Genomic DNA, 15,695 nt, shown 5'->3' with positions numbered 1-15,695 from the left:
GGACATGTCTGCAACCGTAACATTAACCCGTTTACTTTAACTTCGACAAGATTCCAGAATACATAGTGAACAGCGACTAATTAATGGATTTTATTAACTGTTTACAAATCAACAATGACCCACATGATCTCGTTTCAGTTACAGGTGATAAGATATAAGGTAGTATAATACAGACAGATTATATAGATTTTAGGTATAGTATAGTATACCCAGTAATTCAATTTTCAAATATTTATCAAGAGAATAATATTGAAGGTATATTTCATATTTTTATTCATTTAATCTAGTTGTTTCATTCATTAATGTTCAATATTTCATGAATTTTTTTATATTTTTTTTAAGCGGGAGCTCTTCATCTGGCAACATACTATCATACCAGCCGTTATCTATAAACTAATGGCGCTTGGTAACGTGTTATCAGGTAAATTTCCAATTTTGTATTTTAAGCAACATGTGGTGTTACTGTTTGAATCAAAATTAGATAATTATGGTTTTCTACGAGTTAAAAATTTCTTCTGAAAATAAAGTGCTTGTTATAAGTTTACTTTTATTTCGTAAGTTCAAGTTTCTCGAGATACAAATAATGTTTAACTACACGTGTGTAATAAAAAATAAGTTTTTACAATTACTAATTTAGATTAAGTATAATCTAACAGGTTAGTGGTTGAGAGGTAGCGTTCACTTTTTTCATGAAGTTGAAAGAGAGTTCCCATAGAACAAAAAACCCATGTTAAGTTTTATGTAATTTATTTTCTTTACCCTTTGTTAGTGAGTCTTGGTAAAAAGGTCTTGCGCTGACAGTATAAATGACTAAAGGTATATTACGTATGAGATCAGTGAATAGGCTTAATTTATTAGGACTCTTTTTGAAATTCCGTAAATAAAGTGTTCACTAAAAGGAGAGGGTAGACGTCTCCTTTGTTGAATTTTGAGTTTAATCAAACTGGTTAGTGGTTAAGTTTTAGCATGCACTTTTTCCTCAAGTTTGAAGAGAATTCTCTTAGCTCAATGAATCCATATTACAGTTAAATTATTTTCTTTACCCTTTCTTAGTGAGTGTTTGTTAAAGGCTCTTGAGCTGTCATTTAAATTAAGTGATTAAACGTCTATTATGTATTATTTTAGTGAATTGAGATTAATTTATTGGACTCATTTCGAAATTTTGAAAAGGAGATGTAGTTGCCCGCTTTATTATATTCTGTTTATAAGTGTTCCTTTTAAATAGTAAACAGGACATGTACTTACTCAGACTGCGTTTAATTGAAAACAAAAAGGAACCAACATTAAGGGTTACATGCCTCTTACAAGTCTTGTTAAACTGTTTTAAAGGATTTTTTCATTATTTCATATTTATCAACACTTCATATTTCACGAATAGAGCCAAAAGAAGCGTACGTTCACCACTTTTTTTAAGAACTAGTTTCAGAAGATTGCTAGTACTAAGATAGTGAAGCTTCAGTAATTCTTGCAAATATATACATATATTTGAAATTAATATTTATCATTAATTATAACTTTCTTCTCAGGTAAAAGTATAATGTAATATGAAAAGCGGCCAATGTTTCCATTTCTTTAATTTTTGAATTCAATTTTTTAATCAGTTTCAACAAAAATGAGACCGCATTTTCTTAATTTTCATATGTTTTTATTTTATTACTTTAGTATAATACTTACCTTAATGAAGAAAACATGTGATTCAATTTGGTTTCAAACTCAGTATTTTTAAGTGGCTCTAAATCTTGTGTTGCATTCATTTTACACACATCAAATCATTAATTTCTTCAGTTGTAGTACAAAACTTGATGGATCATTTACTTATAAACCAATTCAAATTTCAAAATGCTAGCCTACTTGCAAATTAAGAATTTTCTATTTTTGAAAGATAATACAATTATTTGGGCTCGAAGTAGAAATCAGCCTTTTCAAACATTGCTAGCGAAACATTAGTACTAGAGTTCATCAATATTGAACCGTAGTGGTAGTTTTTCATGCATACACCGACTTCATTTAAGTCGGTAATTGCTTTTGCCGTATCAACACCACATCATTGATCAAATTAAAGGTTTTCAGGTAAACAAAAATTTTAAAATGTCATGTTTTTTATTATAAAATACATGCGCTGAACTTGCATCATTGATCTTCCATCGTTTTGAACATTATACTTCAATTTGTACTTTATTTGATTTCTTGTAAACAAAATGGTCTATTGGGTAAATTTTAATGTTTGTTAATAAAAATGGACTCCTTGAATGTACTTTATACATGTATATTTTGCCGTTTTAAATGTTAGGCTGTTTATAATGCTTTCTTCATAATGCTTCCTTATAATTTTTGTTTCAGAAATTCGAATTTCGAGCTTAGTATATTGAACCAAACACAATAAGTTTTCTTGAAATGTTAGTATTTGAAGGTGAATATTGAAAAAGTGTGAACTTGATAATAAGGCAATTCCCTAACTGTCTAAAGTACACATTTGCCCTACTCAAATGTGGCTTTCATTTAAAGTAAGGTACCATACTACATTGAAATAATGTATAAATCAATGTATCCTTTGGTACATTTAACATCACAAAATAATCCAAATGAGGGCAGACAGTTTATGAGCACACCAGCTTTAGATTTTTATCACCTTGTAAATGGCGATATGCCTTATACACAAAGAAAAGAATTTCTTCTTCAAGCACATAGTGCCATTAATTTAGCTAATAATGGTAAACAACAGATGGTTCCTTCAAACGGTGCCAATAATGGCAAGACATTTTATAATACATCAAACAAAAGAGAAAATTGGGCATCAAATAGAGGTCATGGGAAGCCTAAAAGGTTTGTAATTTTTTTTTATTGTAAGCTTCGTTTTAAATGTTTGAATATTTATATTACAAGCTTAGACACATCACATTTAAAACATTTAATAAATAGAAAATCCCTGACAACGTAATTGAAGCACTGTTTTTATATTAACGAATGATTATTTATTTATTTATTTTAGATTACAACATGGACTGTCAGCTCCTTGTTTAACCAATGCTGCCACAGATGAATCAAGCGATAGTGGGCTTTCTAGGTCGCCTACACCGAGCAGGAGAAGTAGTAATCACTGCTTTTTTAACACAATCAATTCCACAGAAAATACTGAAAAAGTGGCTGACATAGATAGTACAAATAATAAGTGAGTTTATTTTTAACTATTAAAAAAATACATCTTTCCGGAGAAAATTTAAAAATATATGCTTCTCAATGAAAAGTAAATTTAATGTATTCTGACAATAGCTTAAAGTCCATTATAACATCCAATAGATAATCCAATTGCTACGTTTTCAACCTATTCTTCAATCGTTGTGGTAAGAAACATCTCTAATTGAACTATCGCTATTTTTTGTTTTAAAATAGCCTCACCACTTTCTCTTCTAACACTTTACATGAAGTAAATTATTATATGACCGGAATTTTTAACGTAAATTTGATTTGGTGGAACCATGCTATTTAAATTGAAGAATGGAAATGGTAGAGAGAATCTCTTTAGGCACATTATTTAAACATGTGGTATTGCTTAACAACTTAGTTGCTTAAGCATAACTTAATGCTGGGTCGCACTGTGAGCAATGGAATGATCGATAGAAAGTTTGAAGAGCGTTGTTGATAGAGGTCCATTTCGAACTGGGCTCCGACGAATCTGAATTAAGAGGGTCTTCCTAAACCCGACATTAATGTGAATAGTAAGGTTACTCAATAAAGCAGAAGTAACTCCTCAAGTCGGGCGATTCCTCAGGAATTTTACTTTGTGATCATGAATATTAAACGCTCTGATGAGATCGATGAACGCGATCACGCAACCTGTTTATTACTCTAAGCATTTTATAATTGTTTTCATTAAATTGGTATTAACATCGCCTCCCCGGAAGTTCTATGACAAATCGCTCTGGCAGGGATGAAATGAAGTTTTTTTGAGCTATTCGAGGTAGAGCATGTTCTCTATAATACGGCTCACTAAGGAGTGGGGACAGTAATAGGCCTCAACGACGAGAAGTTACTGCATTACCTTTTTCTTAGTAGATAAATATTGTTCCGCTGAGGTGTAGAAGTCAAGGTATGTTAGACGTTTTAAGAATTTTTTCAGTTATCAATTTCGGGATGTGGGAAAGTCGAAGTATTTTAAAGTAGATTCTTGACCATACAAATATAATTCGTAAGGTGTAATAGCTTTGTGAAAAGTTTGCACACATACTGTCAACAGTTCTGGCTTTCTTTCAGACGATTCTCCGAGTTGAGTATTCCTTGATTAAAGACTTGTTTTATTGTAATCTTCAATAAACTTCGTCATTCTTTCTTTCTTCAATCGTTTGAACATTTCAGAAGTAAATCTTATCAGTTTGCAGAATAGATAAATTCATTCCATATGTAATTCAAATTATATGTAAGTCATAGGGATAGTCAGTATTCTTTATGAGATATTAGTTTTGGTCTTGTCTCTGGTGTTATTTTTCACCATTGAACCTACTATAGTCTGACTATATTCGACATTTTCAAAATGAAAAGGAATGATTTAACTGTAATTTTAAATGGCTGCAATATTAAGCTTTAAATCTAAATTTTCTGCAGTTATATAATATGTGGTATTTATCGTATTCAAAATTATGTTTGTCATTATTTAATTCGTCGACCGATTTTAATCTACATAGATCGCAGTTGGTACATTGTGGTTCTCTTATATTTATCATTCATTGTTAATATTTCATTGGAGTAAACTACTGTATAAATGTTTGGGGGTCCAGTATACGAAGAAAAACATAATTGCAAGTGGTCTGCAAAGCTTGCTTAAAAGATATTCTTAGCTGAATCACTGAATGATATAAACTTCTCTAATTCCTAGTTTTGTATTTATTTTAATTTTTATTTTAAGCCCTACCCGTGTAGGGTTTAAGGTTTCCTGGCTTCCTTAGCAATTTTCTTCGTCTCTCTCTCTTCAACCCTGTATTTCCATCTGTATAACCAGCTTTGCAATATCCTACTCAACTTCTTCAATCCATCTTTTCTGACTGCCGAGTTTCCTTCTTCCTTCATAAGTTATATTTCTATATAACTTATTAGTAACGATCCTAATCCTATCTTGCGCCACTCAAGTCTTTTTCCTTTAATTTTTGCTATGTCTGGCGACACATATAGCTCACTGTAACCATTCCATCTATTGTTCTTATTCCATCACAAAAGAAAAAGATTTATGTAAAGTATTTTTTGTTTTGTTTCTTGCAGACGCCAATTATTACGGATAGTTAGAACTTTTAGAATCTTTTACCATTTAAACGTTTTGGCAACGTTACAAAAAATTGTAGCTTTTTCTCATTTGTTTTATAAATTCTTTTAAATAGTGTATTGAAACAAACAGAAACACAAATTTTCAATTAAAAATTTATCAAGAAAGAAAAAAACGAAACTTTTTTTAAAATAATTTAAAATTCTCCCAACCTTCAGTTCTAATTAGATTTCTAAGTATTATAATTTAAAATGATATAAACACTAAGTGAATAAATGGTTGAATGATGGAAATATTTTATTAATGGTAAAAAAATCAGTTTAGTGATTTTTTTTACTTTTTTAAGAAGGTGAAGAAAAACTAAAGATAGGGTATGTCCTTCTAGGTGAAGGATATGCATCAAAACTTTTGTGACGAATTCCTTTGAAGTCATTTGCAATTCATTAACTGCCATTTCTCAGGAAACGAGAAATTGCCTTTTGGTCAAATTTCTAGTTCTTTGAAAACTCAGTTTCGAACACACTAACATTTTTGAAAAAGAACGACGTTACAATTAATATTTTTAGATAAATGTTTCTACCTCTTACCATATTTCTTTAATACAGGCGTCTAAGTTATATAAATCAGCAGCAATTGGTTTCTCAGAACAATAACAACATAAACAATAACAATAGGCACCTTCAACGAAGGAATGAAATTCAAAATTACCCAAAAAGGAGGGTGAATTACGCTCGAAACAATCCTTTTAATTTCCGACTGCGCAGAATGAGCAGCCTGACGTTACAAATGGCAATGACGCCTTTTCCACAGAGGTATTGTAATTCAGTTTTGTTTTTTAAAATTTATCCTGTAATTTTCATTTTAGGAAAAGTTGCGATCGGTAAACTTTTTTTTTTAGAATTGGCAGTTATCATATTTATTTTGTAACCTAATTTTTTTTTTTCTGTTATGAAGTTCGTTTAATGTTTTAAAATTAAGTGAACATTGACCTTGTTTCGCTGCTAAAATTAAATTAGAAAATGATGTTTTAGTGCAATGATCACTCCGTTTTGTACAGCGCCAGATCGTTTTCTATTGAGATCTCATTTAATGCAAATTAAACACATTCCTGAAGAGCTCAGTGATGGAACAGTTTGGGAACAGGTTTGTGGATACTCCATTTTCTACTAGATAAAAACAATACAACCTAAATCAAACTATATATTGTTCAACAGCCTTATCACTATTGTTTGTGTTTGTAGTTATCTCAATCAATATGGAAGAAGATACTCTTGAGTCAGCAAACTGAAGAAACATATAAAAGAAAAATGGCACTCTGGAAATATCTCTATGTTACAATTAAAGTAAGGGAAAAGTTTTGAACTTTTATCTTTCCAGTCTGCTAAAATTACTTAGTTTCATTAATTACATTTTTCATTTAAATTTATTTTTTATTTTTAGTCTTATTATCCCAAATATGGCCTTTACATGGTAGGCTCTACCATGAACGGTTTTGGAATTGAGTCTAGCGATGTGGATATGTGTTTAGTAATTAGACATGCCGAAGTAGACCAACGAAATGAAGCACTCTCCTATCTTAAAGAAATACTTAACATATTTTCACAGTGTGGTAAGTAGTATTTATTGTTTGCCTAATTATTATTCTTAATGTTTAATTTATAATTTGCAGTAGAGAAAACATTTTTATTTGACCGATCGGCTTATTGCTGCATCACAAAAATGAAAAGAAATTTAAATGCATTAATTTTATATCGTACTTTTCGAAGAAATGGTAATATTAAAAATGTAATGTTAGATTTTCGTTTTAGAATACGTCGAAAATTTGGAATTAATTCAAGCCAAAGTACCTATTTTAAAATTTCGAGATTCAAAACAGGGAATGCAGGTTGATCTTAACTGCAATAATTCAGTTGGTATTAGAAATACACATCTTTTATATTGTTATGGAAGGAGTGAGTATTTTTTGTTTTTTTCAATTTGATTATTTGATTGGGAAGACACTTCATTTAACCATGAAATGACAATTTGTTTTTATGCCAGTAAATTATTTGTAAATTTGATTAAAATTATTATTTTAGTGGATTGGAGAGTTCGGCCTTTAGTTATGATTGTCAAGATTTGGGCTCATTGGCATAACATTAACGATGCCAAAAATATGACTTTGTCAAGTTATTCTTTAGCACTCATGGTTATACATTTTTTGCAATGTAAGTGAAATATTTCTTTTTAATTTTTTTTTATCGGTAACTCCTAATAAAGTTTAAATGTTACTATCTAGAAATGTAGCCAGTTTATATATATATATTGATTTAACACTACTACCTTTTTCTCTAGGTGCTGTGAATCCACCAGTATTATGCTGTTTACATAATGCGTATAAAGAAAAATTTAACTCAAGTTCAGAGATAGGGACAATAGATATTCATGAGGAACTGGATCCATTTATTTCAGAAAACAAACAGTCATTAGGAGAGCTTTTAGTGCAGTTTTTTCAGTATTATGCTACATTTGAGTGAGTTGTTTTACTCTTAAAGGTGTTTGATTTTGGCATGTCTTGAAGGGGATTGACTAATTTAGAGAAGATTTGGACCCATTAGGGGCTGTAGCGCTTGTTTAGTTGTGTGTGAAGGCTGTATGTTATTTTAATTAGAGAATTATTCTAGCCCTAGTAAAAGAATTAATTCAAATTTTAATAATCGTAAATATTTCAATCCTAATCCTCGTTATTATCTAACAGTTGTATTTTGATAGTTGTTAGATAGTAATGCATTAAAATTAATTTTTAAGTTCTTATTTTTATCTTGGATTAATTAAAATTATATAGTTTTAATATTAGAGCGTTTTAAGCTTACTAACGTTTGTAAAGGGAAAGTTAACAATAAATTTTTTTTCTCGCTCTTTTTATTTTCTTATTTTTCAATCGTTTTAGTAATTCTTCAAATCTTATTTTTTAAGAGTTTTAGGTAATTTTTTTCAGTTAATTAGTTGCAATGTAAGATATTTTATTGTTTGAAGTTAGTAGGATTAATTTGTAACAATTGCAGTTAATTCTTTTATTAAAAGAACAATGTATTTTGCTCGGTAATAATTATGTTCCTTATAAGAGCACGCTAATACTAGATTATTAAGAAAATATACGGTAACCAAAATAACCTACCAGTTTTTGATAGTTCGATACTTGTGTAGTGTATATCATTGTGCCGAATCATTTATTGTGCGCGTGCTTCAGGTTGTTGAATGGATTTAATGTAGCGTTAATTTATAAATAATAAAGTATATTTGTAGAAAATAATTTTCCTTAAAATTTATAGAATCTTAGTATTATTCTGTAAATGTAAGATATGTGTAGAATGAAATTTTGTGGACCGTTCGTTTCAAATGGCTTGGTTGGTTTTTGGTTTTTTAGGCAGCTTTCGTTTATTTAGAAATTATTACCAATAAGAGATTACCCAAGTAAATGTACTTTTCTTATCTAATTGGAGAAATTAAAAGCGTAAAAACTTGTCGGTACTAAATACTGAACGTGATAGAGTAAGAAATCCAACGTCTAATCTGCGCAATCAGATATACGGTCTCTTCAAACACCTTACAAAAAATATTCGTTTGCTGGAAGCAACTGGTCCTAACGTATAGTGAATAATGTGCTTTATAAACATACTATTTTATGAAGCAATTGTAACTTTCCATGATTTGTTAATCAAACGTTTAATCAGTTTTAAGAAACTGACTAGTTCTATGATATGACCTCATTTCTTTATTCGAAATATTTGTAGTGTAGATAACTTTAATGTCACTTGTCATGTTGTAAGGAATCCAAGTGAGAACCTTTCTTGGCGATTTGAAAATTGTTTCGTGTTACTAAATTATTTAAATAAAATATCTGTCAAGTAATTGATGAAATTTTATTTTGACTAAATATATATGGCTTTGAATTTAAATGATGTTGCCCATAGCTGAAAAAGACTAATGCTAAAGACTAAAGACTTGGCTTATTGGACAGCCCTCGTTTATTTAGAAATTATTACCAATACTAATGATTGCAAAAGAAAATGGTGGAAAATGGAAATGGAACTGATATTTTCGAATATACTCGAAATAGAAAATTTGATATGATCGCAATAAAATTATTGGGCATTTTATAAAGCACACTTAGAGAAATTCAATTTTACATCTGTGTGGGAACAGTTTAAAAAGTTGTAATATTTCCATATCGAAACGATTATGAGAAGATAAGATTAAATTCTACGTCGAATTAAGCCAAAAATACATATTAACCATTTTCGAGATCGTTGTTTACAAAATTTTGCATTAAGAAAATTATTGAACAAAAGATACAAAATGTTGACTGTTTTTACAATCGTTTTCCCGGTATAAAAGCCTACGGTGGTGACTACTAGCTTACCCATATTTTAGGAAAAGCAGAAAAAAATCTTCCATTCTCATGTTAAAATATATTTGTTTCTAATCTGGACAAGTGTGAGTTCTTGAAGTGAAAAATTTATGTTAATTATTAATAGAAATTTTATATACCATAGTATTTGTAGGCGCGCGAATACGCCTACACCCAGAAGCGGAAAACGCAAGAGTTTTAGAGAGGGTTAATCTCTAGTGCCCTTAGTGCGTAAGCCCCACCACCTCGACAAGGTTGGACACCAAGTGGGGTCAAGGCCTGAAGGGCCAGGGCCATAAAGAGGGCAAACAAAAGACACCGAGACAACCCTGCAGATGTAAATGGAGAAAAACTGATGCTGAAGAGAAGTTTATTGTAAAGGATACAGGAAGGCGGTTGTTGCTCCTTCTTCTTACCGATGAACGAGGTGCACTGTAGCCTGAAAAGAATAGAAGTGAACATACAATGGGCGCATTCACCAGACAAGAGCGCTACGGAACTATTTGCTGAATGGTGCACTTTTAGCATCGCTCTCACAACATGTTGTGGGAGCGGTCGCCATCTTATGGAGCGGAAATTTTCTATGCTACTTCGACGGAGCGGTGATCGCTACTAGCAAAGTACGTGTATTTATAAAAACAAGTTTGAAATTTTTCCAATTTTTTTGGTAATTAAATGCAACTCTCCTAAAATTACTAAATAATTATTAAACCTTCTTGTTTGTAACAGATGTACAATTAATTTTTAGCCATTTTGTGTATGCTTGAGGACATCTAAAGCTCTTAACATTTGATTTTTCTTAGAAAAATCACTCGGAAAACGACTTATTTCCCGATATTAAGAAAAATACTAGCTTTACTGCCTTGGCAATATTTTTAGTAGAAAGGGGATGAAAAAATACATAAAAATAACCTATCGCGCGCTCTTCTTTCTCTTTGATAACAAGTTAAAAAGTTGAAATATGATTAATAAATACCAGATTTTGAAATGGCCTAGCACCTTTTAATTTAAAAGACGAGTTGTTTTTTATTTGACCGATTCCTCGCCAATCTTAATTCAAAAAGAGGTTATGTTTAGGTTATATTAGTAGCAGAGCGTTCAGAGAAATAAAGCGCTCCCTTTGGGTGCGATCTGGTAGCGCTCTTGTCTGCTGAATGTGCCCAATGAAGGTTACAAGATGCGAGGCTACAGAAGTTTGGCGGGAACCAAAACGCGGGAAATTTAAAAAGAGGGGCGCCAAGAAAAGATGAGTTCGACTGAACAGTATTCAAAATGGAATATAAATATTTAGAATTATTTAAACTCTAATAACTGTACACAACCGAGAGCAGTATAAAAACAAAAACCGTTGCCTATGTGGGCGTCAGGAGCCCCCCATCACTCCTAGTCACTTAGGTGAAAGTCTCTGATCTCTGTCAAGAGCTACAAAAACTAGTAACAAAATAGGAATTATTTTTCATTAGTGAAAAATGTATGTTCTCAGAATATAGTTCTGGCATAGTAATGTGGCTTGAAGCTAGCTTTATTAGAGGAACTATTGAGTAACGATTGTAACAGGAAAATATCTTGACGGTTATTTTCGAATAATATTGCTGTTAAAAATAAATAAATGATCCCGTAACTTGATAATGTTCTCAGGTATTAAGGGTAATGAATAATCGTTCCCATCGGAAAGTAAAATAAAAATATTTTTTTAAAGAAGGAAACAACTAGTTTAGATTATTATTAAAATTTTGAAATTTTTGATATTCCAGTTTTCTTCAGTTCGCAATCTCAGTCAGATTAGCCTCTGTGATTCCTATCGAAGAATGTCGTATGGTAAGGATGCCAAAAAATGATCCACATCAATGGAAACTTATTTGCATAGAGGGCAAGTATTAAAGATCTCATTATTTATAATCTTGAAATGAATGGAACCTATGAAATTCTCTGATTTAGAAAAGAGCAATATAAATATTTTCAGTAATTAAATGTGGATGTTAGTAACTTAAAATAATGTAAATAACTGTATCTTAGATTATTATTATTATTTTTTTTTTTTTTTTAAATCTTTGTCCAAATCCTACGTTATGAACATCTCAGTTGTCCTTAGTAGAGCATTGCTTTAGACGGGAAAGATTAATCCACTTTCAAAATAATAGTGGTGAGTCTAGATAAAAAAAAAAATCCTCGCCTATTCCAAACGTTATTATTTTGAAACAAGATTTCTCTTTAGAATATTCAATTCTATCATATACTTTTTCTTAACTTAGGCATTTTTTTTTATTAAACGTTTACTTGCTCCATGACGTTTCTTTTTTCTTTTACCCTGTCGTATTTCGGATTTATGTATCAGGGATTAAACCGTCGAATTTTTTTTTTTTTTAAGAGAAATTTCTGTTTATGCCCTTTCATCACCATTACTAGTAAGGTAGTTTCATTTTTTTTGAGATATTTCATTTTAATATTCATACAATAATTATTGACGAAAAAATGCAAAAACAGTCCAAACACAAGTTCTGTTAAGTACAAATCTGAATGTATTGAATTGGAAGAAGGAAACATTAAAGTTAAAGGGCAGGATTGTCTGTGAAAAATTAAATTCAGTACTTGCTTATAAACTTATTTATTAAAACTGCCCTGTAGAACAGTTTTATAAGGGCTGCTCGTCAAAAAGTACACGAAAAAGCATAACGTTGAAAAACCAACATTGACCATTTTTTTCTGTTTTTTGTTTTTATTGAATGCGTTTAATAATTATTTATTTTATTCTTTAATTTAGAACCATTTGACCTCACGAACACGGCGAGATCAGTTTACGATGCTGAAAAATTTAAACACATTAGAAACGTAATTGCCAGATCTGCTCACGCACTTTATCAAACAAGAAATTTGGAATCAATATTTACATTGAATCCACCTTTGGTGTGAATTACTAACGAATAAATTTTGCTATTGGATAATTTTGTGCATACATTGACCTCCCCTTCGGTCTATTCGGGTTACATATGCAAAAAAAAAAACCAATGGCTATTCATGGAGAGAAAACGAACTAATTATGGAGGTATAAAAAAAAATAATAAAAAAAAATTAAATCTTAAAAAAATTAAAGAATTACGTATGATGGATAAGAAAGAATCTTATTGTAATAATGTCTTGTTCCTAAATGTTTTAATCAGAATCTTTTTTCTTTGGAAAAGTATGAAAAAATATGAAATTAACAAAAATTATATTAATCAAAAATAAACAAAAAAAAAAAATAAAAAAAAATTGGTTAAAAATAAGAAAAAAAAGTTATCTAAAAACATAAAACAAAAAAAAATATATATATGGTTCAAGCTGACGATTCAAACACCCATAGAAGATTATTTTGTCGGTTGTAGTTATCAGAAGGTACAGATGCTCAAATATTTAAAAATAAATTGTACAGCAAAATCAAATCATTAAATTATTATGCAACATAGAAGTTGTTTGATTAAGAGGTTATAATTTTTTATTTATAATTTTGATAGTTGATTAATTAACTACTAGTAAGAAAAGTCAGTGTTTGTGTCAACAATGTAATACATATTTTCTATCATATTTTGTGACAATATAAATGTGATTTTAGGATAATGAATTCATTTAGAGCCAATAATTAAACAATAGAGAATTGAAGTGTCAAATTTAAATGGAACATATCATTAACTGGCCTTGCTTTTTTTTAAGTAATAATATTTAAAAAAGACTTATTGTTTAAGTTTAGTCTCTTTGTGATATAACCAAATTAGGATTAAATTTAATGTAGTGTTGAAAAAAGGATTAAGATCCAAGTTAATTTATTTGGTATAAACGCAAGTATGACAATAGTGTATGAAAATATTTTCTGTCTTCTTTAATAACATGTAAAGGCTGTATTTTCTATTTGAGCATAAAGTAAATTATAAGATAATCATCATTCCAAGCGTTCAGTTGTGATCGCATTGGTTTAGCAAAACTATAAAATTTACTTAATCTCACAACTGACTAGATGTATATTTTTTATAGTAATATTTATTGTAATAAATTAGAATTTCAGCAGTCAATAATTTTGTATCGCCATTTCTTTTAATTCTTACCTCCTAGCTTCTGAAACACCTATTAAGTGTTGCTAGTTTGTTTTAAAATATATCTATCACCCATACCAGAAGTCGCTACCCCACGCTTGTGCCGTTCAACTGCTGGTTCTTTATCTCTATAACATTCTCCTCATTCCTCAAACTAGATTATTCTTTATACAAAGAAATTCCACTTATATTTTATTTAAAACCGTACAACTGGTTATGAAGCCAACATCTAAATCTAAAGTTACGATCTGTGAACATGTAACTACGAAATAATGATATTTCTTTGAATGCACATTCGAAACATTGAATGTATTGGATTTAGAACTTAAACATAGTACTACGGTAAATCAAATATAAGCGGTAATTTTGCTATTCTTCTTAGAGTGCAGGTCCCACCTAGATAATGTGGGGAGTAGATGTTTGGTTTATGAGGAGTGGGGGAACCGGTCTGGTTAGCGTTCAAGGTCGCCATTGACGTCAGTACAGCCATGACCGAGCAAGAGGTCCCTTCGTCTGTTGCGCAGCGGATTATCATAAAGTTTTTAACCAATGAAGGCGTTAAACCGTCGGAAATTTTAACTCGTTTACGGGCACAGTTTGGGGACAGTACACTATCTCAGAATCGTGTGTTTACGTGGGCGAGAGAATTTAAGGGCGGACGAGAACGGGTTGAAAACGAAAGTCATGATCGACGCCCTACGACAAGCCTTACAGATGACAATATTCGTGCCGTACGAGAGCTTATTGAACGTGATCGCCGGTTAACCGTGGAAGAAATTTCAACAGAAGTGGGTATCAGCTATGGAAGTGTTCAATCCATAATCACTGATCAACTCGGTTTCAGAAAAATTAGTGCTCGATGGGTTCCGAAACCAAAAACAGGTCGCCAAAAACGCTGGAAGGCTTCTGGATCGATTTCAGCAAGAAAGGGTAAATCACTACACCCCCGAGTCAAAAATGGCAAGTAAGGAGTGGCGGAGAAAGGATGAAGGTTGCCCTGTGAAAGCCAAAACTTGTCTCTCTGCTGGCAAAGGCCTTTCAACGATTTTTTTTTGACTCTAGGGGAATTTTATTGGTCGACTTTCTACATGATCAACGTACAGTGAATGCGGCTTACTACTGTCAGTTGTTACGGTCGGCGAAAGCCGTCTATCGAAACAAAAGACGAGACATGCCCATCAGAGATGTCATTCTCGTCCATGACAACGCCAGGCCTCACACCGCGGCTTTGACAAGCGGTACACTGAAAGAATTGAGCTGGAAAACCCTTGAGCACCCTCCTTATAGCCCTGATTTGTCCCCTTGAGACTATTTTTTGTTCGCGCCTTTGAAGGAATCGCTGGGAGGAAAACGATTTGAGAGCAATGAAGAAGTCGAGGAGCACGTGCGCAATTGGCTTACTACTCGCCCTCAAACTTTCTATGACCAGGGAATACGGAAATTTTCAAATCGATGGCAAAAGTGTGTAGATCACGCAGGAGACTACATTGAAAAATGTTAATACAATAATAAGTGTATAATGTTATCAAATAAAGGTAAAAAAAATACCGTTTATATTTGATTTACCTCGTATTTCAAGACAAATTTTTTCTTTATATCACTCACTCCAATCATTCCATATTTAAGAAAAAAAGCTTTGATATGGAATTAAAATGAAATTTGGTTTCATGAGGATTTTTCTCGTTATTTATTTAACATCTTGCCATGTTATACAGGCATTAAATATCTCTTGGTTACATTACTTGGAACGTTACTTTAAGTAACAGAAGCGCTAATGACCGCCACAGTTGAAGCGCAATAAAAAGAATACAAGAGACAGAAAAAGGAATAGTTCATTAGGAGGACATAAGTAAGTCGGAAGTCCCGACTTCAAATCTAGGCGATTTTACTCTTTCTTTACCTATAGCACTTACGGTTCACTGGACAGTTGTCTGTAGCGTAATAACATTGTCCCGAGACCAGCATTGCATTAAGAAAGTCTTAGGAAACG

General features: G+C 31.4%; 2 protein-coding genes across 4 annotated transcripts; both read left to right on the top strand.

The window, feature by feature from the left end:
- Positions 1-116: 116 nt before the first annotated feature.
- LOC141457272 (poly(A) RNA polymerase gld-2 homolog A-like) lies at positions 117-13,687 on the top strand. 3 transcript variants are annotated; one of them, XM_074134007.1, is made up of 13 exons: positions 117-255; positions 343-421; positions 2,341-2,823; positions 2,990-3,169; positions 5,857-6,063; positions 6,283-6,394; positions 6,493-6,594; positions 6,692-6,860; positions 7,060-7,203; positions 7,330-7,458; positions 7,586-7,763; positions 11,396-11,511; positions 12,403-13,687. In XM_074134007.1, the coding sequence occupies exons 3-13, from the start codon at positions 2,531-2,533 to the stop codon at positions 12,549-12,551; spliced, it is 1,779 nt and encodes a 592-aa protein (XP_073990108.1). In that variant the 5' UTR covers positions 117-255; positions 343-421; positions 2,341-2,530; the 3' UTR covers positions 12,552-13,687. The 3 variants fall into 3 exon arrangements, with proteins under 3 accessions (XP_073990108.1, XP_073990110.1, XP_073990109.1); XM_074134009.1 differs by lacking the exon at positions 117-255 and having other exon boundaries at positions 415-554; XM_074134008.1 differs by lacking the exons at positions 117-255; positions 343-421 and adding an exon at positions 1,693-2,070.
- A 506-nt stretch (positions 13,688-14,193) lies between these two features.
- Positions 14,194-15,011, top strand: LOC141457073 (histone-lysine N-methyltransferase SETMAR-like). Its single transcript, XM_074133588.1, has 2 exons — positions 14,194-14,669; positions 14,768-15,011. Exons 1-2 carry the CDS (start codon positions 14,194-14,196, stop codon positions 15,009-15,011), a joined length of 720 nt encoding a protein of 239 aa, XP_073989689.1.
- The last annotated feature ends 684 nt before the right edge of the window (positions 15,012-15,695 follow it).

Source organism: Rhodnius prolixus, unplaced genomic scaffold (assembly GCF_049639745.1).
Source record: "Rhodnius prolixus isolate KJV_2025 unplaced genomic scaffold, Rpr scaffold_10, whole genome shotgun sequence".
NCBI classification, from domain to species: domain Eukaryota; kingdom Metazoa; phylum Arthropoda; class Insecta; order Hemiptera; family Reduviidae; genus Rhodnius; species Rhodnius prolixus.
This window is presented reverse-complemented; position numbering and strand designations above follow the sequence as displayed.